Genomic DNA, 25,959 nt, shown 5'->3' with positions numbered 1-25,959 from the left:
TCATTTCTCAGATACGCATTCCCCACGCAGAGAAGTTAACAGGCCACAGTGCAACCTGACCTATGCACTTACAATTTTGTCTACACACAGCTTGGACTGATCATGCCAGGACTAACTCAGGTGCATCATACATGGTGCATATGGATGAAGTAAAGAAGTTGCATAAAATTTATTTTTCCACCTTGTTTTACAACATTCCCTTTTAAGATCTTACACATCTGCAACATATAACTCCACAGAACAATAAATAATTGGCATTCATATTTCTCTTGAATCAAGAGTATGTACACATTGTTTAACTAGATGACAGGTACAAAACATTGGCATCACAGTAAATATAATTTTGACACCATAATCCATTTCCCCAATTAAAAATGAAATTAATATTTTTTAACAGTTGTAACAATTAAAAATGTTCTCAAAGGCATATAAGTACACAGGTTGTAGTAGGCAGTAGTAATGGACCATATTGGCAAAGCTGTAGAACCCAGGATTTCATGCAAATCAGAGTTTATTAATTATGAAATAACTAATAATAAATGAAAGCCTGTTCAGCTCGCACTGAAGATTTTAATGGGCACTGGATTGGCACCAGCAACTGTGGAGATGAGGCAAACCCCATCCAAACAGTTGTGTCCAAAGAACCTGTGATGGTGAGCTGCAGGCAGCAGCAGCTCACATACCTGGTTTAGAGCACTGCTTCTGCAAACCAAGGATTTATGATGCATCAGATGGTGCAGCAGCTTTCTTCAAAAGACAAACCCAGAAGACAAGCTTTAGGGTTTCACAAATCTGACGTTCTGGGCCTCCCTGACAAACAGCTCAAATATAGCAAATTCCTCAGCAATTGCACAGTATGAGGTTGTCATAGTGTTTAGTTGTGACAGTTCAGTAGACCACATTAAAACAACACCTTTGGTACTGCTGTTTGGTCCAGCCACAGCTGTAGCTCTCATTATGTAGTTCTCAACACCAGGAGGACACCAGAGATGTCACTTATCACTCCTCAGCCCAGTTCTGGTAAGACCCTGCAGATTTAAGCTGCTGCTGTTGAACAAAGAGTGTTGCATTTCAGTTGCATTATAAGCTGAGCAAAATGAATGTTTGCAAGGTAAACAGGACAAGCTCTATGGAGGAAACAAATATAGTTAAAGGAAAAAATAAATCAAGAGGGTTATGACACATCTGAATTACTGCTGAGATGCAAGAAGAAAACAGTGCATGTCACAAAACCTCCACGATAACTAACCACTGCAGCAGCACAGCACGGAGCATGGGCTTCCCTAAGCATCCATGGGAAGCAAGAGAGAGACATACACTGCTATCCTACAGCATCACTTGGAGCATAGTCCCAAAGCACACAGGTTACATGAACTGCTACAGTACGTAAACCAGAACAAAAAAAGGAATAGGAAGAATACTAAGTAAGGCTACAAACAAGATACTACATAGAAGAAAACAATGCGTCACTCCTAAAAAGCACAAATTAGGAGCTTACTAGAAGAAAAAGATTACATTTCCAGCAGAGAATCTATTTATTCAATGTACAGTAAGTATGAACATATGTATTAAACTTTGCTTTTAAAAACATTTTTTAAATAACTTAAGAGAAATAGATTGCAGACATAAAGTGCTAAACTTGAAAAATACAACAATCATTCTTTCCTGCTGTTTGTTAAATGGCAGTTTTAATTTCCCAATTGCTTTAAAAAGATGCAGTGTACACCCAGACAGAAATTACCTCCTGGATTTACAACCTTGTGCAAAAAACTACCTGCAAAGGAACACTCGCACCCCAAAACACAGCTATACATTACTACCTATTCACTAAATATGAGTTCCTTTTTATAGTTATGATTCAATAAATATAAATGAAATCACATTTCTCTCCCTTTCTTAGTGTAAGCTAATATTTTGCAAATATGGTCCACTCAGTGTAAACTGTACTGACTTCAGGAAACAGTGAATTCTACCATATATACGTCTCAAATATTTACATACAGTAGCATGGCACTGTTATTCTTGCAGGACATTTAACTCCTAATACACACTGGATAGGGACAGGGCTTTACAAAGATGTGTACTGCAATGTGTCTGCCAACAGCCAAGAGGGACTTGACTTCTCAGCCACAAGGAGTGGCCAAAAGAAATTCTTGATTCTTGTATTTAAATCTGCTTAAACCAAATGCTGACTGAGGAACTCCAGAACACCTGCATGGCTGACACTATCCAGGAGCTGGAGCAAGTCATCCTAAAGACAACATTAAGTATCTTTTTGGCAAAGTGGCATAATTCACAAAAGGCTGCTAGCCCAACTCCCCAAGCAAATGGGCTGTCCAGGCACCGCTTTTCCTCTGTGAGACAAATCGCTGGGAATACTGGACTTCTGGGGCCCACATGAACACGTGTGTCAAGTAGAAATGCATATTGTCATTTTTAGGAGTGGGAAGAAAACAAGAAAAGAGGCAAATTTTATACAAAAGTCAATACTAAGAGTTAGCTTTCCTTAGCCTGGTTGTTTCTGACGGTGGTTGCTATGTATCAGGACTTCAGACAAGCACCTATCAGAAGAGTGGCACAAAAGAAAAACCAGTGAGTTAAGATTACAGAGCATTTGCTGAAGGATTTTGAAATGTAATTTTCTGAATTAGGAGGGCTTCCACTACATGAAACAACAACAAGGTCATACGGACTTGTACCTTCCTCTCACCCTGAGCCACACACATTAAGAAGCACATCTCTAAATCTTCTGGAACTTGCTTCCCTCCTCTTTGATATTTACTCACAGGATCCAAGATCAAGGAAGGCAGGTCAGGTTGTGCAAAACATCCCCCAGAGCAATTACCACACATTGACCACATAAGCCGCGGCTATCTTAGATCTGAAAATTCAAGCCATACCCACTCTGGGTCAACACAGACTCCAGCTCTTTTAAAACAACACTCCCATTTTCCACAGATTTTCACATCAGACTTTTTAATGCAGTATTGTGCTGCTTGCGACAGTGGAGCGCCTGTAGCAATAGCAATAGAAGCTGGCAGCCCATTAAAGAGGTTCAGCATGGCACACAGACGACCATGGAGCTTCGGCTCCTCACACCAGCATGACTGTCCTGGCCTGGAAGAGCTGCCTTGAGAAAGGAGAGGGGAGCTCAGGCCCTGGGCTCTGCCATTACTCGTCCCTCCATGCAGTTGACCAACAACGGTGTCAAACAGTGCCAGCTCCAACAGTGTTTTTTATGGTGTGGGAATGAGACAGCAAGCAACTAATTTAGCGCAGACTAAACAGCCATTAGATGAGGATGTCTGCCACTAAAAGCTCATATGTGTTTGATGCACGGGCCCAACTGCAAAAGGATCCCATAACTCTGTCCTTCTCCTGAGCAGCCTACATACTTGTTGCTCTCCTCATGGTATTGTAGTGTGGACCAAAGCTTATTATAAAAACAGAACTCACTGAGTTTAATTTTTGAAAATGAAAAATAAATTCATAAAATTGCTCTGTACATGAGCTTAATACCTTCGTATGAATCCCACTTCCATGATTCAAGTTCAGTTTTTGGAGCAAAGCAAATAAAAAACTGCAAAGCAAGTAAAAAACTGCCTCTCTGCAGGGAGTATGTCATGAACAACATCCACCTAGGAGTGCCTCAGCTTATTTGCAGCTCATCTTCACAGTTTCACCCTAACAGGAAACAGATTTCATGTAGCTGCGAGGAGTAGCAGCTCTGTGACCTCTCCTTAAGTCTCCAAGGATTCAAGACACGACTGCCACATTGTCTGCAGAACAGTACGAGCTTCTTCTCACGTTGTCAACACATTTCAAGTCTGATCAACTGCAAGTTTCTTTCCCAAAGAGGATTTGCCTTAGTTTAGATAATTTTCTCCTATACAAATAAACACCAAGTAAAGCTATTATATCACCAGCTCCTTTTAACAGGAAACACAAAAGTTAAACAAAACTGAATTTCTCCATTTTGGACTAGCATTTCTCTGTATTTATTAATGCCTGTATACCTCCAAAATCACTCGGGTGACTACATTTCAACTGAAGGAAGATCTCAAACATGCTCAGATTCTCAAGTGTGTGTAGATTCGACATGCTGGAGCCCCATTATGGAAACAGCATGCCATAAATCAGGAATCAGCTGTCAGCAGTATAGTGCGTCACCTACATTAAGGGATTTCCAAGATGTAAGAAGAATGTAACTACTTGAACCGAAAAGATAAATAATATAAAATAACATAACACAATGCAAGGAACAGCACAGATACTTAAAAAAAGAACAAGTTTCTCAAATGTGAATTCCGAGGTCAGTTAGCAGCTTTCAGATACTTTTAACCATGAGAAGCCCATCATCATCGCAGTTACATGCATTTGACCCCAGTTAGGTTGAACAAAAGCAGTAAGGACTGGATGAACTAACAAGTGTCTCCACCCTCAGAAAACTCCCTTTTATCATTAGGTTTCCGTTCACAGCAGTTGTGAAGTCTTTTTCAATAAAGCAGCATGTAATAGAGATTACCACATGATCCTTATGCAAATATCAGACATTCATTACAGTAACAACTACATGATTTTGTCTCTCAGCCATGTGCAATATTTGTCTCTGGTGTGCAAGGAGAGCAGCCCTAAGACGTGAGCTTCGAATAGCTGGGGGGAGAAAACCTTCGTCTCAGGTACTTGAGGACGTAGAGGGGAAGACAGCTCACCAGAGTGATGACTGTGACTTTCCACAAGAACGACAAAGTTGCAATGAAGTAAACATCTGTATAGAGAAAAGAGGACAAAGTCAAGGCAGATGGGAAGTACCTCCTGGGAACAGGTTATAATACCTCAGAGTCTTTGCAAAGATCGTTGAAGCATTGTTCAAAATAAAGCTGGTATACCCATATGCAAGGAATGCAGATCTAGCCCATTGCAGTTATCCTCATTGTCCTCAGTGTCAGCAAAGAGCTTTATGGAAGAAGCAGTGACATCTTGTGGTTTCTGCATGAACACTGGAAGAAACCCTATGGATCTGATATTTGCAACTAGACAGCTCCTGGGGGAAGCTGGAATTTGTCACCCTTTTCCTTTAGCCAGGGAAAAGGAGTAGCTCTGTTTCAGGCAACTAAAAAAGCCCCACCAGCCAACAACTGAACCCACATGAGAAGGGCCCCACTGAAGAAGACATAATAAGTTTTAGGAGACAGCTCCTTCACCCACTTAAAAGATGAGATCTTGCAAACCAACAACAGAGGTTTCAATCTGTAGTCCCAAGTTCAGTTCCCTTATGGAACTAAAGAACACTGTTATATATGACAGCTGATAAGTGGTGGGGCTCTGAAAGTACAGATGACATTCACTGGGCAGCACATAATCTACTGACCACCTTTACCTCCTGCATTTTGCTGTGAGAAGAAACCATAAAATGCCTTTAAAGAGCATTCAAATAATGCAGCTTACTCAGGAACAAAACACTGGCATTGTAATTATTTCTGGCTTTGTAATCAGCCTTTAAGCTCAATTCAGCTCCTTACAGTCCTGTTACTATTCAGGTTATAAACTAACTGATCAGAGAAAAGGCATTTAACCTTACCAATAAACTCATGTAGGAAGACCAGAGAAGCTATGTAGCAGGACAGACTAAGCAGCTCAGCCACTATCATGAGCCAGTGCCACGTTTGGATCGTCAATGCCACCATCAATAACTCCGTGAGAATCAAGGAAGTGAAGGAAATGGCAACAATATGGACAAATTCAGATTCAAAGAGGAGGAGTGCTCCATACATGATGATGCTGCCTGCAAGGGAATGGAACATTTGGGTATTTTATTCAAACACCAGTTTAAGCTCTAAAGCCCTCTGTAAAACCCTTAGGTCTTGGAAAGGCTGAAACACAGACATGTCTTGAGACTGTTTTTCACAAAACCTGATTAATGTAATGACAACAAATCAGTTACTATTTAGGAGAGAACTGATGAGAAGACAGGGAAAAGTTACAGCAGAGGTGCTCAGACTTTTGTCAGTCTATCATATTCAGAGACACATGGAGATAGGAAATTAATACATGCTTATTTTGGCAGCTGCAGATTTTTGACATCCCAAAACTCTTATCTTTCTCCCAGAAAAGCAGTTGGTCACTGCTCGGGAGCTAAAAGATATTAAATACTTCTAAAACCTACTTCATTGCCTCAGTGCCCAGATGGAAGCAAGGTGTTGAAAAGCTCAGTGGATACAAGTTAGCCTCTCTTTGCACTACTTTGGCCAAGATCTCTCCCCTTTACACTTCCCCCTAAAAGGAGTACATATTAAAGCACTGTTAATGATGCATTGTTTCATGCTCCTATTCTGGCTGGCCAGGGAATGCTCACAACGCTCCGCATGGCCACCTGCACAAATAACTCATGTTAGCAGCATGAGTAATCCGCACCAACATCCATCACACTAGGCTCCTTTCGGAAGGGAAAACCTGCAAGTGACCAGAGTTTGAGCCACAAAGTTCAAATCCAGCTGTGAACTTTCCAAAGTTTAGGGCTGCTCAAGTTTTTGGTTAGGCTCATCTCTGCTAGCAACTAGCCCAATTGTTTGGCCTGCTGTTTTCTAGTTATTTAGCACATCAGAAATGAAGTCACTTTAACCAAATACTGTAACCAGATAGTGGTCTTAGCTCTAGAAGAAATCTTTCCCTCAATGCATCACCCTCTGGCTTTAGCTTTCCACCGTTTGTGAATTTTCTATAAATGCCTTGGCTTTGCATCATATTTATATAGCACCAGAAGACAATTATCCCTGCTGTAGGGTTCTAACACATCAGGTTTCAGAAAATAATGCTAACAGAGGTTTCATATTCTTGGATTCACTCCCTACTGAGCATGGCTGTATCCATTAAATCAGTAAGAATTATCTGCTTATTTTGGCACATTTATTCTGACTCTTTTTCATAAAGAAGTTTTGGGAAACATGAAATATTGTCACAGAATCATATCGCCATATCAGCTTTATAGCTCCACGTTATTTACAGGCTTTCCATAATTCCCTGATTAATACTTACAGGAAGTATTTGACTTCAACATTACTTGATTAAAAAAAGAAAAAAAGATGAAAGGAAAGACCTGCTAGAGCTATTGCCACTTCTATTACACAGGGTTTACATAAAAATACACAAAGCTACAGATTCTGTACTTTGCATGCTGACTTAACCTGTATAATGTACAGGTTTGCAAACCTTTTCCAAAAGCAAGCAAGAGTCACAGGCTCTGCTCTACTGGTGGAGCAATTAAAGCACCAAAAGGAACGTGCACAGAATTACAAAGGATGGTCCTAATGGCAAGAGGCACAACGCTTTGAACTACATCGCTGCCAACAATAGGGTAGACCAGTTGCTGCCAATATTTAGATTTAGATAATTCCTTCCTTTGGTAATGCTACCAAGATTTTCTGAGACAAAAAATATATATTCATTAACCTAAGGAAAAATTGCTAAATTCACTTCATGCCTTACTTTACTTCCTGCAATACAAAGAAATCAGATATTCTGTAGTCATTAAAACATCTGAAGGCACAAGCAGAAGCTGATTCCTTACCTTGATAGATGCTTATTAAGACCCATATTAAAAAAGTTTTGTACGATAATGGTCGTCCCTGCGGGGGAAAGAAAAAAAAAAAGACAAAGCGCCGTTGGGGTTTTCCTCTATGAACATTCAGTGACAGAGTAACTCAGCAACTGACAAAAGAGAACCAACCAGCCCTGAGATACTGTGTCTTTACTCTCATTTTTCACGATGGATGAAGGAGGCCTGGGACTGTGGAAGCTCACTGCTTGCACAGTACAGTACAACCTCGTCCTTACTTTACACACGATTAATTCAATGCCAAGAGTCTCGTGAGTTTAGTCCTTGTACTATGAAATATAGGATGTGTGTATACACATATATATGAATATATTAATATTATATTTCTAGACACACACACACAAATCACCATCATCTTGAAGGCAGATAGTTTTTTTTCTTTAAAAAAAAATCGTCTCCAGCCAACACAGCTATACCAGCACAAAACCCCCCTATGTTTAGACCAGGCCTAAGGATGGTTGGAGAATTAGTGGTTTATGACATAAGAGACAACATACAAGTGAAACCAGATGGAGACTTATTCAGGCTGTTGGAAAAACAGGCTTTGCTTTTGAGAGTATCTGTTTAACAAAAATCCTTGAGGGAAAGGATCCGTTGAAGACTCAGTCCACCCTTTCTTTCTGTTAAGAAGGATGTTGCCAGTCTGCATACCCATTATTCAGTTTCCCAGAAGAGGGGAAAAAAAAAAAACTTAAAGAAAACAAAAAGAACCTAAGTGAAGATTTACCTTCCTGATACTTCCATGCTAAATATCAAATTAAGTTTTTTTTCTTTAATGAGAAGGACCCAACTTTCATGCGAAAGCTACAAAAATGGCACAGCAACCAAACCTTTAGGTCCCTTTAGATCATCCACAAGACAAATCTCTATTCAAAAAACTATGTGATAACCTCCTCCCTCCATGAAGTGAGCATATCCCTCCTCCCCACCCCCTTCTCTGGCTTCAGGATAGTGCCAAATCCCCAACAATTTCTCTTTCCCCTTTATTTTGGAACAAATCAGTAATATTAAATCCTTAGAATTTCCCACAGAATGGAAATTCTATTTCCCCAGCCGTTTTTAATAAATTGCATTTCATGTAGCATTCAATAACAAACTGCCAGGAAATCTGGTTGTATCTCTTGATTCAAATTTGCCTTTAAAACAATTTTGCTTGAAAACACATGATAAGGTTCCATATCTATTGGTAATATATTTGACTTTATACATTTAAACAGTTTCAAACCAAGATGAAGATCTTGCCTTTAACTAAAACAGACAAACAGAAGTCTCCCACACCTTAAGAAGATCTTTGTAGAGCTCTGGGTACAACATTGCAACTTCAGATTTAACATCCTTGTCCAGGACTAGAGAAAACACTGGAAACATCGTGTATATTGTAGAGTACCTGGCAAGAAGGTAGAAGACCAGTGAATTATCTAAGGCATAGATGAGCAAACAGAAATGCAAGTCCTCAGAAAGAAAATATACTATTCTTGAAGTGCCAAATGACATACATGTTATAAAAACTTGCAAATGGAGTTTTGCATGTAGGAAAAACCTTCAGGATTTACTTTTTGAATGGCTTTTGATTAGAAACCCTCATACACAGATGACTGGTTCAACTATTGCAATTGGTGTTTATGGAGCCAAGGACAGGCCTGTCCAAACCCCAAAGTTTGCTCTACACTTCAGGCTTGATCCTGTTTGCATCAGGGGAAATGGAGATGAATTTGCTGTTTGGTTTTTTTAATTATGTATTCAAAAACATAAAGTCACAGGATTACAAGTGTAATCCCAGTATATCTTAGACAGGAACTCATTCCTCCTGTTGAAAAGTTTGGGCTGTTCCCTGCTTCTGACACTGTGAGGAGTTGGGCACCGGCTCTTACTGCTGTACAGGCACCAAAGCACAATGACTGTCCCTCTGCTTTTTAGTAGGATCAAGTCAACAGCTCAGGGAGGATGGCTCGCTTCTCATGTTCCGAATGTGACAAACTGTCCTTGTGGAAAGCTTTCTATAACTGGCTCAGGGGCTTTGCTCAGTGCAGAGGAGCAGAAGGGGGACAAGGATCATGTACATCATCTAAAGGAATGCTGTGAAACATGCAGAGTGGAGATATGCATGCTGTGTATTAATTAGCCCAAATCTATTCATTGTGCACAGGTTTTCCACACTAGTAGTAAAAAGTGAGCTCTTACCCAATGATTAGAAAGCCTTGATAGAGAGGAACTGAAGCAAAGTAAAATACTGATGAGAAAACAGCCTAGAAAATAAAAGAAATAAGGTTTTCAGGTGTTAAGATATTGCAGTACCAGCTTAAAAATATGCTCTGCTCAAACTGGAACATACTTGCAGTAGGCTCTCCAAATTCCTGAAGCGAAGACAGAAGAATGTAATACCAACCCTTTTTATTCCTACGCAAATCTTGCACAAAAGTGATGTTTAATAGCAAACACTGGAGAGGTGGACTTGGAAAACTTTTTGCAATGTAACAGAAAGAGTTTCCTCAACAGGCCACTGGTTTGATCCAGATGTTGTGAAGAACAGGTGTGTACTTATTTATGGTTGGATGATGCCTTCACAACATAAAAAGAGTGACACTCACCAATACAAACTCCAAGGAGTTCACGATGATTTCTTTTTTTGTCAGACGTTATGGGTTTGTTTTCTGTTCTTGCTTTCAGCTGCAGAATAAGCTAGACTGCCCCCTGAGCCCAAACCTTTTGTCTCTATGCATCCCCCTCCATGTTTATTCTGAAGAGGGGAGTGGGCAGAACCAGCCTTCTCAAAAATATGAAGTATTTTACTCAAAAAGCATGCAGTATTTTTCAGGAATGTATCAGTATTTTCTGGCATGAAAATGCAGCTCCCAAAGAGTAATCTCTGTTCTTCACTCTAACTTTCACTCAAGTCACACAGCTAAGACTGTTAAAACTCTTAAAATCTCTTTCAGCTCTCCCTGCCAACTGGCAATTGTGTATTTGTTACAACGAGGCTCTGCACACGAGCAATGTAAATTCTGTTAATAACAAATCTGTTTCTAAGGTTCCCTTTGAAACAGAGTGGAAGGGAATGCCTCCACACTGCTGCAGTGAGCTGCTGAGTACTTGGGAAGGTTCATATGAGCTTCAGCAGCCCTTGGAGCACAACTCCCATGAACACTTCACAGCGCACGAGATTGAGCTGTCGGTAACTTCATCACGGTCTGGGCCAGGTCCTCCTCAGTTGCTTAAATAAGGGCTTCAAATAGTGCAGCTGAAGTTAAAATACACTTGAAAATAGTGCACTTACTCAGCAGAGGCCTTGAGAGTACTACCCTGTTTCAGATTTTCAGTATTTCCCAGCATTACTAAACAACAGCAATGACATGCTGCATGAAAGCCGTGTTTTCTAAGGTAGAAAATTGTTTTCCCAATACCAGTAACTTTCTTGTGTGTTTTCAATAAAAGTAACAACCTTAAGTTCCAATCCATGAAAATTTGCAGGAAAATAAACAGTTGCATCCAGAATGAAACACTTTCACCCTTTATGAAAGGGTAAAATGAAAAACCTTTACTTTTTGATCTGGCTTTTTCACCTCTCCACTGGAAAAGCCCTCATGACAGTCCATTTACCTGCATTGTACTTATGCACAGGCTCCTGTGGATGACAAACTGACTGAGAGCTGCAGACCGTTTGTAACTGTTCCTTCCATGCACCATTAGCAAACGACCCAGATGTTTAAACTGAGTGATAGAGAAATCAGCTGCAAGTGATGCCTGTTTTCCTTCCTGTGTACAACAGCAAGTAAAAGCAGAGGGAGATCATTTCATTATTGGAAACAAAGAAATATCATATTATTTAGTTATTGCTGACACAATTTCCAAAAAAATTTGCAATACATTAGGTGGAGGAGAATATTACCTCAGCACTTCTGCTTTCCACCATGGCTTATAAGCAAAGAGCAAAAATGAGGAGAACTCCCATTTGAACCCTGGACTCCAATTCTAAGCAGTCCTCTGGATTATGATTCACAATGTGCATGCTAACGTGACACTCATATCAAGTCAGTACTGAATGCAAATTTTCAGTCTCAAAAGTTCAATCAGTTTTAATGTTTTGGCTCACTCCAAGCAGAGTCTTTCCACTGCCTCCAATGCAGCCTTGTCACTCCAAGCAGCTCTACATGCAGGAACCATGCTCTAACCTAGAGTTTGCTTTCTAAACAAACATACACAGCTTTTAATTGTAAATGTGGAGTAGATGTTACCAGGGTAAATATAACTCTAGCATCTGGAGCACCTATGTGTGATTAAAAGCTCCAAAACTAACTAGGATAGGCAGATTCCCTGAATTTGGACAAGAATCAAATAACAAACTTGAACTCTGTCAAGCAGTAGTCTCCTTTGCAGCTGAGTTATTTTTCACGATAAGGCTATGGGTCTGATGATTGTTCTTGTGGAAACTCATGTTCTTGCACAAATTTCTGAAGATTCATTTAAGAGTTACTTGTGAACTAGCTCCTGAATTGCCATGAGAAGTCTTATCAAACACGAGGTAATCTCACCTTTCCTTCAACTCCAACACCACAGTCAGCCTCCTGAATCATGCTAACATCATTCCCTCCATCACCTGCAGGTCAGACAAACGACATCAGTAGTTAAGCAACAAGGGCAACTTGCAAATCCACTGAAGACATCTGCACCAGACTGTCATATTAGAAGAAACATTTAACCCTATCAACATAAGCAGGATTTTAAACAACAAAAGCAAGATTGTAAATAGAAATAATGAATTTTGAATTTGACATTTCTTATCTTTGCTGGATGCCTTAGCAGTGCAAGGGCAGTTGGATGACAGCCCCCACCCCTTATTGGCTGAAAATCAGACTTCTGGTTGCCTATTACCAAGCACTTGCATTCATTTTTTCAGGAAGTTTAGTTTTTAATAGATCCAGAGGCCTGATCACTTTATCTCTCATGTAAATGCACCTACAAGTAAGCACTTATTTTAAGTACCTACAGTGCTGAAATAGAGCTCACAAATTAACAATGACACTTTACCTGATCAAGTTTAAGCTCTGTTTTGCAAAGATATCACTCTAAATATTTATGAGTATTTTCTCATTGAAGTTCCCATATGCAAAACTTCATTTTCTCCATCATCTCACAAAAAACTGCTTCCTAACTCAGCACTTCAGGACATTATGAGATAACACAGGACTGTTCACTCAAATGTAGTAGTAGTAAAGACACCACCGCACATGGTTTCTCCTCCCTAACTAGCCCCTTACCTACTGCACAGGTGAGCTTTCCAGTCCTTTCCTGGAGCAATCGCACAATCTGGGCCTTCTGTGTTGGAGCACATCTGCAGCACACGACAGCAGGGCACTGGCAAGCCAGCTCCATGAACTCATACTCATAGTATTTCAGACACACCTAATTTACAGAGATCAGAAGCGTCACCAATGTTTGTACTAGGAAAGTTTCTTTAAAATAACATAACCCAAATTCAGCCACAGTGATTTGGGGCCGCTCCTGAGCAGCCCGAGGTCTTTGGAGCCTACCTCCAACGAGTCACCAGAAATAACAAGAGCACAATCGTGCTTCCGGCGGAAGGCGTTCAGCTCGAGATGGGCTTCTCCACGGTTAGTCACCTGGGGAAAAACATGGCAACTGAAGAAGGGTTTGCTTCACTGGGGTGAGAAACCAAACAAACAAGTCTCGGAGGGAGCCAAAGCAATATGGATGGGCAGCACACGGAATTATTCACAGCACACAGTCAGATAAACAAAAACACAGGGAATAGAAAGCTGTGTCAAAAGGATAACAATATTCTGAGTCTACTGCTAGAAAACAGTTGTGATCTCAGCACCCCTCCTGTCCCAGAATTTGGGGTCACAAATAAGTCCCAAGGGGGTACATGGGTGTTACTCACTAGCCTGAATATATGGATGTCCTGTGTCCGTGTCACCAAATGTGCGTTTTTGGCCGTACACGTGGCTGTCTCCAACTTATCCCCTGTCAGCATCCACACCTAAAATGCAAATATTTAATGTCTTAAATACGAAACTTAACAACCATGTCTGCAGAATACCTAGAAGTACCACCTGCCAGGTCAGGCACATAAAAGGATTGTTAGAATACATGTACAAACTATTCTTCTAAAAAGAAAGCCCTATTTTAAAGCATACAAGAAAAGTCTCACAGATGAAAGAAAGCAAAGCTTTTAAAGAGGCTGAAATGCAGAAGAAGTTACAAACTACGTATAACATTTTTTCCCACCTGCAATATTTCAAGATTCTGCTGATAAACCCACAAAACTCAAGCTAAAGAATGTGTATGCGTGTGCTAATGCGTCCCACCTCAGCTATTTCTCATACGCTGAAACAAACGGGCCCTGCTGCAGAAAGATCCCTCGTGGCCCTGCCTGAAATATGGATGATGCAACTGGGGTTAGCTCACTGCTGATGTGTGCGTCTGGAACAGACTCAGTTGTTGCTTTTCTATTTTTTTCTAGTTAAATATACACTGCTCCTTTTATTTTGTGCTGGTGAGGGGGGGGTGTTAGAAAGCAATGTCAGCAGCTATACCCAGCAGCAATACCCGGTTATAATCTGACAGGAAATTCTCTCAATAGTGTAAATATACCAGAGTTTTGGGGTTGGATTTTTGTTTTTCCACTGATATTCTTTCAAGACACCACCCAAAAGTATTTCATGAAACTTTAAAATATATATATATTTATACCTAGCACAAAGAGAAAAACAAACCAAAACAAACCAAACCACATAAAGACTCACTTATTTGTTTAATAATCTGAGGTTGGAAAGAGATTTGATCTTAACAAGATGGTCCCTGTAATGAATTACAAGACTGCCTTCCCTCTTGATTTACTTCTTGCATGCAATACCCTAATGAACATACCATTGCAAGGAGTGCTCTGAAGTGCCGGCCTGGCTGTGTGGTGACACAGTCCACACCCTGACACTGACTCCAGCCAAGGTGGAGAGAAAAAAAGCAAAACCAGCTTTGGAATAACTGGCCAGAGCTACGCTGCAGGGGGAAAAAGCCACAGTGCTCCTAAGGAGCTGTCTGATTCCACTCATCTCACTTCTCTGTTCAAGTCCTTGCTGTTGACAGGGGTGGTTCCAAACAGAAAACACTTCTGGAAGCTTGTCCCAAGCCTTGAATTCCACTTCCTACCTAAATCCCAAACACACAGCTCTGCTCTGGATTCACAGCATGGCTCAAGATTTTTGCTCCCATTGCTGCTTGCAGCAGAGAAATCACAACCAGAACCTTTTACCCACTTTTTTTCACCCAAATCTGAATATTTACTCCATTTATACATTTTTTTTTACTCCTTTTTGCAAGTTTGGGCTCTGACTGACAGGTTTTCAGAGATGGAAACTAGGCAGCACCACCGGTTACCCTGCCGTTGAGCAGAGAGAACTGAAAGCCAGTCTAGCCCCCGATTCTCTTGGCTCACACCCCCTCTAGTGGCTACTGAAAAGCTGTATCTGCACAGCTTCAACCCCCGCACAGGAGTTGGTGCACCAGGGACCCAACACACCCAAACCAGGCTTGTTTCATACAACATCTGAAACAATTGCCCAAAAGTCTCTGCCTACACCCTCGGCTTTTCTGCAGATGGAGCCAGAGCATGTTACGGGAAGTTATCCTGTTTTCAGCTGGAACGGAGTTAGTTTTCTTCCTAGTAGCTGGTGCAGTGCTGTGTTTTGGCTTTAGTCTGAGAATAATGCTGATAACACACCAGTGTTTTAGTTGTTGCTAAGTAGCACTTGCCCTGATCAAGGACTTTTCAGTTTCCCATGCTCTGCCAGCGAGGAGCACGAGAAGCCAGAGGGAGCACAGCCAGGCCCTGAACTAGCCAAAGGGGTATTCCATACCATAGAACATTATGCACAGTATATAAAGTGGGGGGAGTTAGCCAGGAGGGGCTGATCACTGCTCAGGGACTGGCTGGGCATTGGTCAATGGGCGGTGAGCACATCGCTTGTGTTTTCTCAATTTTCATTTTTCTTTTTTTGTTGTTCCCTATTATTATAATCAGTATTGTTATTGTTATAATTTCTATTATCACTATATTTTATTTTATTTCAATTATTAAACTGTTCTTATCTCAACCTGTGGGTTTTACATTCCTTTGATTCTCCTCTGCATCCTGTCCAGGGAGGGGAAAAGGGGAGAGTGAGCAAGTGGCTGTGTGGTCCTTAGTTACCAGCAGGGTTTAAACATTAGAAGAAAAGCACAAAAGGTGACATGCTTTCATGTGTTGAGTTAACATTTACTGTTTCCAGCATGTTCTGTTCCCAAAGTGATGTTTAAAATGCATTGGCCAGCTCTACTGTTCCCACTTAGAAATGACACCTGGTGAAGCATGCAGCCTGACAGGGCGTCCACAATGCCATGACTCACTGGCTGTAGGACAGTGCCATATACTCCAGAGGGTCTAAGTGTTCCAGCTAGGAATAACACCATGTTGGACAGACCTTAATGCCAGCATTCCTCAGTGTCTCCAGAGTGGGTCTGACGTCCGTCTGGAGCTGATCCTCCACGCCAGTGAGACACAGCAGCTCCATCTCCATTTCCAGGCTCTCGATGACTGTGGCTACCTTCAAGGAGCGGTCATGCACACTTAGCTTCGCCTGGACGTAGCGTGCCTGAGGACAGAGCAGACAAAACCACTCACTCACACAGCCAGCCTGCAGGTTAACCAGTTAACCTCCTGCTGTTAACTCTCATTCAGGGATGCCACCTGTAATGGCTGGCGAACACGAGGTGTGTGTTACAGAATAAGGTGGAAATCATTTCAGGAAGTTTCTGTCATTTTGTCCCTCTCCTGTTACAGCTGGCCACCACAGTGCACACCACATCCATGCACACACCAGTGCGCAGCAGCTGCTGAAGTGGCATCTACAGAAACCCTGGAAGCAACTCCCTTGTACCACAAGTCTAACAATGGTTTTCACAACGGCAATGGAGAATCCTAAGCATTTCCACTATCTCCTCTCTGCATTTAACTTAACAGTTCTGGTTCACATTTTGCTTGTCTGGGGTAAGCAACATAGTGCTGTGTGTAAAGACCCATCTAATAAACCTCACGTGTGAAGCCTGCATTTCCATGAAGCTCGGCTGGGTTATACTGTGGTTGTTTGTAGTTGCCATGGATGTCAGAATGCAACAATGAAAACTGAAAGCCAACACGTTTCCCCACACAAACACAACTTGTCTGATAAATGATGAAGATTTGCAGAATTTATTAGTGCAAAAGATTGTAAGGCAGGATTCAGGAACTGTTTTGGACGGTCCTGGCTGGGATCCAATTTCATACGTATCACTTAAAAAGCAACTTTGACATTGAAGGATGACAATGCTCGCAGGAGGAGGGAGATGAGAGGCAGCATTATCACCAGAGGTCTGTCAGAATCACTTCACTGACTGTTTGTTTAAAACCAAAGAAAAGTAAACAAACAAAAACTTACTTCAAAGTCTTGATACTGCTCTTCCGTCAGAGACTTCTTGGCTACAACAAGAACCCTCAGGCCTTCCCGAGCCATGTTACCACACTGGAAAAGAAATATCACATTGTAGACCGTAAACTCCATCACAAGTAAGATGATTTACACACAGCACTGCAGAGATGTCAATGTAAGATAGCAAGTTAAGAAAATAACCATCCTATTTAAGCAACCCTAGTGAGTCTATAGCATCTGATAAAGTGCATGATAAACCTGAGAGGAAAAAGGAGACCTGCAATAGTTTGCAATCTATACCAGTGATCAGAAACAAAAAATGTTGTATCTGCTGTACCAGCGTGACAAAACCAACCCCAATGATTTCATTTCCTCCATGTGTAAGTAAATGGACACAAGTCTTTCATTTGTAGACTTCACATCTTTGGCCAACAACTCTTTAAAATAAGACCAAGGCAATATTATTTCTTTGAACACCAGGCTTTGGAGGTGGGGAGAATCAGTAACAGAAGGTACTGCTGTGAACTCTGCATCAGCATTACTACTAACCTGACAGAGATATCCCAGTATAAAGCTCCCCAATGTAGTTTTAAAATTAGGCCTTTCAGTCTACAATACATACAAACACAGGATCAAGCCCAGGACAAATGTGGCGACCTTGAGTAGCAATCCATTCTGAGCAAAATCCAGTTTACTTACAGGACTTTCTGCACTAAGTATGTTGAACTCGCCACCCGACTTTTTGCTCCTACATATATATTTGGCTGAAGTCTAATTCAATGAACTGCCAAGACATCAGTGACCTTCTGACTCACAGATGTTTTAGCAGTTATGAACACCCTGCCACGCTGACAAACTTTGTTACCTTCCCTGGAAGGAGAAAAGCACTTGCATGAGAAATCCTGCATACATAGGGGAGACAGCTCCATACCTCCTCCTCCAGCCAGTCGTTGTACTGCACAATCCCAGCCATCACTACATCAGCCCCCTTCATATAGAATGTGATCTCTCCTGTTGATTCATCCTGCAGATAAGAAACAGAGAAGTGTAAGTTGGGCCACTGTTAGCATATTTGGAGTAGCCTCAGCAAGCTAAGTGATGAGTTTTCTGCACACCTGTCACAAAAATGCCTGCACTGATTCAGGCTGAAGGTCCATCTGCCTGGGGGCCAAAAGCAGATGCCTATTCAACTGCAACATGGTTAATTCAGACTAGAAATTAATGGTTTAGACAAGGATGATGAGTTTTTTTAATCTGAAACATGGTATTTCCACGCAGACACCTCTCAATCCTCACTGTGCATGCCTTTGGAATAACCCCTGGTCCTCACCTTGAAAATTTATTTCATACTTACCTGAAGCAATAAAACAGATGCATGAAGCTTAACAGAGTAAACCCCACTCTAATTTACCCCCTCTGTTACATTATACAGCATAAGCATAATTGAAGTTTACATTTGCCACAGAAAGGTTAGACTGCTGCCTGCCTTACCCGATACAAGTAATTTGTAGGCTGCAAGCAAAGCATATTTACATTACCACAAATTAAAAAATCCCTTCTAACCAGGCAGATATCTAAGGAGGTCACAGTTATTAGTATTACAAGCTAATGGAAGCCCTGGCAATTTCCTCAAAGGAGACAAAACAATGAGTAAGGGACAAACTGCTCTGTAAAGCAAGATAGCCACCAGGGATAACAAGAAAATAAACTTAACACAGAAAAACAAAAAGCCCAGGAAGGTCTGGAAATACACAGCTGCAAATGAAGGGGGGGAAGTACTTGAGGAAAAAAAGTTATTAAGGCAAAGCACAGCAGACACTTTCTTTCTTACACTATTAATAGACACGGCAATCTCTTCCACTGTTACAGAAAATAGCGGTGAAGGTTCTCATACACTAACAGTTTGAGCTGGTAGGTAGAAGTCTTACACCGTGTGGCAACAGCAAAACAGTTTATAACCATAGCTTAAAAGAAAAGCAGCAGCTAATGTGGATAATAAAGCAAAGATGAGAGGCAAGTGTCTTTGCTAGGGAAATTAGGAGCAGCCAAAGATAACGAAGCTCCTTTCCTGAATATTTCTGCCAAGTTCATAGAGATATTCACAAGGAAGATTCTTATAATTGAGCTGAAGCACAGTTTTCAGTGTGAAACATTCAACATGAAACCTTCGTATACTGATACCCCCACATCCTCAAAGCAAAGTGCGTGTCAGCCTACCAAAACAACCAGAATCCGCTTAAATAAAACAACACTTTTGGCAGTAGCTAAAGGTAAAGGTTTATCTATTAAATTATTTGATTAAAAAGTGTCTAACAACATCTCCGTAGGAAACTGAATAAAGACTCCACTTCCCGTGCTGCAGAACTGGCTTAAGATAGTTTAGATTTTTTTGTCCAATATAAATACTGTATCAGCTATCTCCTTGCATTAGTCATTTCCTCTCACCGAGTTCAATAGGAGGTTAGTGCGTTCTCATATTATGGTAAGATCACACTATAAATCTACACAAGAGATTTGCCAGCTATATTGTTTTGGAGAGGCATCTTTTTCCACCGTGGTCTGACTCTGGCCACAGTTCAAAGGCTTCTTTCAATTCCAGATATGACAATAGCACTATCTTTGCTTTACAACAAAGATCATTCCACATGGGTAAGGGGAAAAAAACGCAAAGAAAAAGAAGAATGGAAAATATTGTGGTCAAAAAAACAGGCCTTCTTTCAAGAAGATAAGTCAGTAAACAGGGCAGTGAAGAGTGGCTGCTCTGGTAGAAACAAGACTTCTCAGAACTAAAATAATCAGCTACAGAAATGACAGTTGATAACTAGCAAACACAGAGATATGACAAAAATATCCCAAACAAGGCAACATCTGCTACTTGTTTCCAGCATTAACTACAACTTTATTCACTAAAAGCTATATGTTGAAGGAGACCTTTTTATAGGAGCCAGAGCAGACAGGACCAGCAGGAAGATGGGCGTCTCTGCCAAGGGCTCAGTAACAGCACTGTAGGGGTGGGCACATGAATCACTTACTGAAACTCCATACCCAGACTGTACAGGAAGCCTGGCAGGATGATCCCACTGGCTCCTGCCAGCTGAAAAAGATGCAGTTTACAAGAACGAGCAATATCCGTATGGTTGAACAGAAAATACTGCCATTTGAATTCTACTCACTACAGTTCTGAGTGCAGTCTCAGTCGGCAGTTCTCCCTCCCTCTCCTTCCTGGTTGCTCACTCTGTTGTCTTCTGATACTTCAAGCTACTTTCCTTCCTTTTATTTCTGTTTTTTAAATAAGTTTTAAAAGATACAAATTTTTAACCAAGTTTTAAACTGTTTTTTAAACAGGTTTAGAAGATACACTGGAAAGGTAAATGCCTTGTGTTTGTGTTGTGGATCAAAACCAAACAGCATGCCTACACATGCATACATGTATATTTAATCAAAGAAGAATTTAATTTGACAACTACCTGTTTGTAAACCCTTTTTTTTCCCTTTATCTTTTTAATAGAAATGAAAACCCTGCTTGAAGTAGTATTTTGGGAGTACACAGGAACATAGCAAAGCAATACTTAGGTACCCAACATGTGCTACTCACACCCTACTTCCGCACAGGGTACATAGGGAGCTGATCTTAGTGGCTTAACAGCAACTCAATGGCTGCAAAATAGATACTCAATTGACAAGCACAACAGAGAGGGGCCAGTGCTTCTATTAACAGTACTTACAGTCAAGATCTGTGCCTGATGTTGCTCCCACTGACCACAAGTGGGAGTTTTGCTGATTTTGGTAGCATTAATATTCTAAATACAGAAATGCAAAATAGAAATAGTTTTCTTCCTAATGAGGGAGAATGTAGATAACAGATAACTTAAAATGAATAAGCTTCAAATCAAAGTGGGGGAGGAGGGGAAAGACTCTCATCCACATAGATGGGAAATTTCAGAGCATGCACTTCTCTGCTGAGCATATGAACATGCTTGCTTCGATGGTCAGCCCATTTCTTACAACTTTGATAAAAAAGCATCTCATCTGAAGTTTGCACTTTCAATAAGTAGTGTGGAGGGAGATGGTTTAATCCTCCATCTTTTATTGCTAAGGTTTTTATTCTAGGTCTTGAGAAGGCTACCTGAAGTGTCCACATAATTTCCACTATAAAAATAAATAACCTGAAGGATTGACACTTGCTGTATTTAAATGGATGTGCACTATACTTGCTGCAGCTGCCCCACACAGCACGAGACATTTGTGAGAACACTAACATTGCTGGCTATGTACTTTCAATGGCATTTGGTTGAACTCTAGATTCACAGATTTAACACACTGATTACTTTGCACAAGCTCAGCCTATCAGCCCACTTCAACTAACATTCCTGCCCTTGGGCATGCTTTAATATTCCAAAGCCTGGAACAACTTGAAATACAAATTTGTGCCCCATACACTATAGTGTGCTGTGTGATCCAGAACTCAAAAACAGTTCCTTGAACAACACTAGATTCACGTCCAAAATACTCAGACAGGGTAACACAAATACAGCCACTTGCATGACCTTTAACAATGTTCAATCCACATTAAACACATCTTTCATGAGCTATCCAATGTTCAATCCACATTAAACACGTCTTGTCCTTCATGGGTTTGTGGAAATAATTGTATGCATCTATTACAGTTCCATCTTTATCACCAGATATCTTGGTAGCAGTGATACTGAAGTTCTCCAACATTTGTTGCTGTTGAACACAACCACTGCATTGATTCATTTTACGTCATCCCTTCAAGATGCCCTTCATTTCTGACAGTGGCTGTGCCCTCCCAGGCCTCCAGGGAAGCTGAGATTTGTGAAGCTACCAAATATCAGCCGATAAAGCAGACTACATTAATCTGCTGTCGATGAGAGCCATGCATGCAACACTGATCCTGACTGCTTCTAAATAAAAGCAAAGGCAACTCCTCCTATTGTAACTTAAAATACATGAGGCAGAACATATTTTTACACCCTATTTCCTGACACCCCAAAACAAATATCCAGTTTTACCACGGAGTAAATGAAGGGCGGGGGGGGGGGGGGGGAACAGCTACAAACCCCCCAGTCTTATCCTTTCCACCCTAACAAACGTATAACAAACTTGCACTTCCCAAGAAATGATACAGCAAATTATATCTTGCCCTGGATTACAGGCTTCATATTCATGTTTTAGATTCCTGGTACCACTTATCTATATGTACTCTCAGTGGAAAATAACAAGGATGTTGTAATTATTTCCAAAAGAAATATTCAGACTGCTTCACCTTGTTTGCTTCGCAGGCAAACAGAAGTGTCTTACCATAGCTGGGCTTGTTTACCTTCCTAACACAGACTCTCCAGCACTATCTTGAAAACTAATGATGATAACGGAGAACTGATCTCAGCTGGTTTTAACACCCAGACTTTCTTCTTTCTTTTAAAGTACTTTTCTTTTTCTGAAAGTCCAATCTTGCATTGTATTTGTATACAGAACCATAAAGTTACACAAGCAATTTCAACTGGGCACGTATTTAGCGTGCGCAGTCCCTGCGGCTGTTGATAAAGCTACTTGCACAAATGTACCCTTTTACCTTCACTCAGCTATTTTCAAGCCTTGCTCATGACACTACATTCTCAGCATGGCTGCAGGCTCTAGTATATAGCTCAAAGAAAGCTCCCTGCAGCTGTAAGTGCTTCCTGCTGCCATGCTGTACTTCCATGGGATCTGAAGGGACTTTCAATGCCTGGCAGAGATCTGGGGAGCACTTCCAAAAAGCCACTAACAATAACCAAAAGTTATTTGTTGTGGCATCACTCAGGACCCATTCCCTCCTTCCCACTTGATGTCATCTCCATCAGCCCCTGATGTACCACCACAACTGCTTTGGAGATGCAGTTTAAGCTGGACCTGTGAACCTGTTTGAGTTCCTGCTCCTGCCTGACCCTGAGGAAGGGAAAGCACTTGTGACCTGGGTCACCTCACAGCCCCAGTCCATTATACAGTCCCCCCAGCTCTGCCAGCACAACTGTAGCATGGATAGGGCAGGTAGGAGCTTTTGGACAGATGAAAAGACAACCCCAGGGTCACAGATTGAGGCTTCAAAGCCATTCTCCCTTGTCCTCTCCCTACCTGCCATGTAAGAAGTCCCTCTCCAGCTTTCTTGCAGGCCCCTTTAGGTATGGGAAGGCTGCTATAAGGACTGGAAGGCTGATGCAAGATCAGTAAGCTAAAGATATTCCAGGGCATTACAGCACTTACTACAAAATGCAGCCAAGGAAAAAGATGTATCACCCAGCAGTGAGATGCCATTAGCTCAAAACAGAGAACTAACCTAGAGCCTGAGCTAGAAAAGACTGCAAAACTCAGCCAGGAAGAGCAGCACAGGTGAGAACAAGTGGTTTACAGGTTTCACACTGTGTTAGCAGGAGATTCAGAGACACAAGAGCTTACCCGAAGGCACTTACCCGAACGATTATCCCCATGCGCTTACTCTCGTAAGTGAAGGGGAAGATCTGGAGGATGGTGAAGTTCAGGATGTGGCCACCCGGTGTCCTCAGCTGCACGGAGGACTGGTCTCTACCCACCAGTGTTAAGCCAACGCTCTCAGTCCACTGTACCAGGGCCACCTGAAAGGAGAAGGCCACAGTGAGGGGAGCCAGGCCAAGCCATTCCTTCCCTGAGGAGCACCAGAGGGGAAGGGGTAGTGGGTGGGGGCTGCGGAGAAGCTCATTAGTCATTAATTGCACCACAGAACAGATCAGTTCATACATGCTTCTATATAGCTCTTTCTAGCAGGCTCTTCCTGAGGTTAGTAGCTTACTGCCGGTGTTCTTAGGGTTTGGGCAGCCCATCCGCTGCCTGATTCAGCTAATGGACTATCAGCAGGAGGTGGATAGCCCCCTGCCTTAGACTACCACATCCCAAAGGACTACCCTTCAGCACCCTTCACCCAGACCTGAGGTGCTTGGGCTCATCAGGCACATCTCTCTACATTCTTCTTGAATGTGCCATTTCCCAGTTTGCTGTTTATGAAGTCAAGAATTCAAAACAGTGCATTCACCCTGGATTTACAGTATCAAAGCCAGAAACACTAATGCAGAGCACATTAACAATTCATATTAAAGAAAAGGCAAACAAAAAGAGCTCTGGGTTATACTCTGGTGGTAACAGTTCATCAACAGCTTTCAACCTCTGCACTGCAAGACAGCTGAAGGCTGGCTCAGGCACCTATTAGCAGAGAATCACTTCTCCCTGAACATTAAAAACATCCTCCCAAAATGAAAACCCCAAAACAGACCCCAAAGCGTTCAAGGCACACACCAGAACTAATTTAAATGAACTTATGTGGCTATCAGCTTGATTGCAGCTCCTAGAATTTAAGGACCTACAACAATAAATCCATCATAAGCTTTCACTTAGATTACAACCAGTCATGACAGACAACCCAAGCCTTTATTTTGCTTCCCTGACAATTCCACCAGAATCCTCACCTCAGCTGACACATCCATCTAAGATCCAGCCTGCTGAGATACGGGGGTTTAACTCTAGAAGCTGTCTTGGCAGTAACAGATGGGAGCAGCAGCTGACATGAGCCCATATATCACTGGCCTCCAGAAAGGATCAAGGGATACTTTCTCCAAACAGACATGAAATACTGGAAGTATTTTACAGTGGCATTTTCAAAGGCGTAAGAGTGCTGGCACATGGTTGCTGCTGACTTGGAGGTTTATTATCCCTTGTGCCTTTCAGGTTCTGCCTTTAATGCCTTAGTGACCACAAATGCCTTAAGACAAAAACAGAATTTATTTGGGGAAATTATACATAAGATACAGATAAAAATTGAAGCATTTATAATAAAGACCTTTAAATCAATTTGAATCAATATTTGGTTTAACATCAGCAAGTTTTTGCAAGCTTATTCACAAAGATTACAACAAATCAAAGGCTCTTTCAAGCTTATTGTTTCTAAAAGTTTCTTCAAGCCATCCTTGGTGCATTAAGGTGTGCAGTCACATAATCCTCTTAGCAGTCTCCCAGACCAGATGGGGTTTGGGTCTCTAATACTCTGGTTAAGAAATAATTATCAGGAATTTTTCACAGCATGAAGTTATGCGATGCTCCGTGTGCGTAGCACTGTTGATTTGCCCATGGTGGTAAGCTGCAAATCTCTGGAGATAGAAATCTCTGCTCCCAGCTCAGCCCTTAAAGCATCACCTTTGCTACTTTCTTTCACAGGCACCTCCTCCCCTGACAGAGTCTCATTTAAATCCTATGTCAGGAAGTATTGAAGACTTATACAGAGGAACAAATGGATGAGCAGCACATCAGAAGTGCTACGTCATGCCCATGACATGCTTCAAACTGTGCTGCAATGAAAAACACCAGCCACTCCCAATGGCACTGAGACCGCAAGAAGATACATCAATGGAAAGGGATGAATAATGAAAGATACCCCCTTTTCCATACTGCTCCTGAGAAGGCATGGGTCCTGCCAACCCTTAATGGCCCTCCAGGTGAACTGCATTCAGCACCAGAGGGGAAGTGGAGCTGACCCCTTTGAAGATGACACTTCCCAGTCTCTACAGTGCTTAATGAATAAATTACTGGGAGAGAAAGTGATATAATTTTGAAGTGTTCCCATCAGATGTGCTAAAAGCATTAAAATTACTGTCCCCATTCAACAGGCAGCACAATGGGCCCAGGCTCTGGGAAGTGCTGATGGCTCTTCTGCAGGGTTTGGGCACCCCAGGACAGGGAGCATGTTCCAGCTCAGTTGTGAGACAGAAGAGGTTTGCTCTGTGCCATCCAAACAGATAACCAGAGGTACTCTCAGTCATGGCAAAAAGAAACATTCAAAATGCAAGAATACATTTACAGCTT

At 41.6% G+C, this 25,959-nt stretch overlaps 1 protein-coding gene across 1 annotated transcript in view; it reads right to left on the bottom strand.

Moving 5' to 3' along the window:
* Window positions 1-145: 145 nt before the first annotated feature.
* The window catches only part of ATP9A (ATPase phospholipid transporting 9A (putative)), a 62,566-nt gene continuing 36,752 nt past the window's right edge, over window positions 146-25,959 (bottom strand). The window contains exons 15-28 of the mRNA XM_061375440.1: window positions 23,544-23,705; window positions 18,008-18,100; window positions 17,086-17,169; window positions 16,093-16,263; window positions 13,515-13,613; window positions 13,144-13,233; window positions 12,871-13,015; window positions 12,145-12,209; window positions 11,213-11,368; window positions 9,797-9,861; window positions 8,894-9,002; window positions 7,568-7,625; window positions 5,582-5,785; window positions 146-4,768 (exon numbers count right to left, since the gene is read on the bottom strand). Coding sequence (XP_061231424.1) covers window positions 4,632-4,768; window positions 5,582-5,785; window positions 7,568-7,625; window positions 8,894-9,002; window positions 9,797-9,861; window positions 11,213-11,368; window positions 12,145-12,209; window positions 12,871-13,015; window positions 13,144-13,233; window positions 13,515-13,613; window positions 16,093-16,263; window positions 17,086-17,169; window positions 18,008-18,100; window positions 23,544-23,705 — 1,638 coding nt within the window. The 3' untranslated portion in view covers window positions 146-4,631. The remainder of the gene's footprint in view (window positions 4,769-5,581; window positions 5,786-7,567; window positions 7,626-8,893; window positions 9,003-9,796; window positions 9,862-11,212; window positions 11,369-12,144; window positions 12,210-12,870; window positions 13,016-13,143; window positions 13,234-13,514; window positions 13,614-16,092; window positions 16,264-17,085; window positions 17,170-18,007; window positions 18,101-23,543; window positions 23,706-25,959) is intronic.

Source organism: Neopsephotus bourkii, unplaced genomic scaffold (genome assembly GCF_033783945.1).
Source record: "Neopsephotus bourkii isolate Nb327-2 ecotype Australia unplaced genomic scaffold, CSIRO-AGI_Nbou_v1 NB_1663, whole genome shotgun sequence".
NCBI lineage: Eukaryota > Metazoa > Chordata > Aves > Psittaciformes > Psittacidae > Neopsephotus > Neopsephotus bourkii.
The sequence above is the reverse complement of the archived record's forward strand: the minus strand, read 5'-3'. Positions and strand labels throughout refer to the sequence as shown.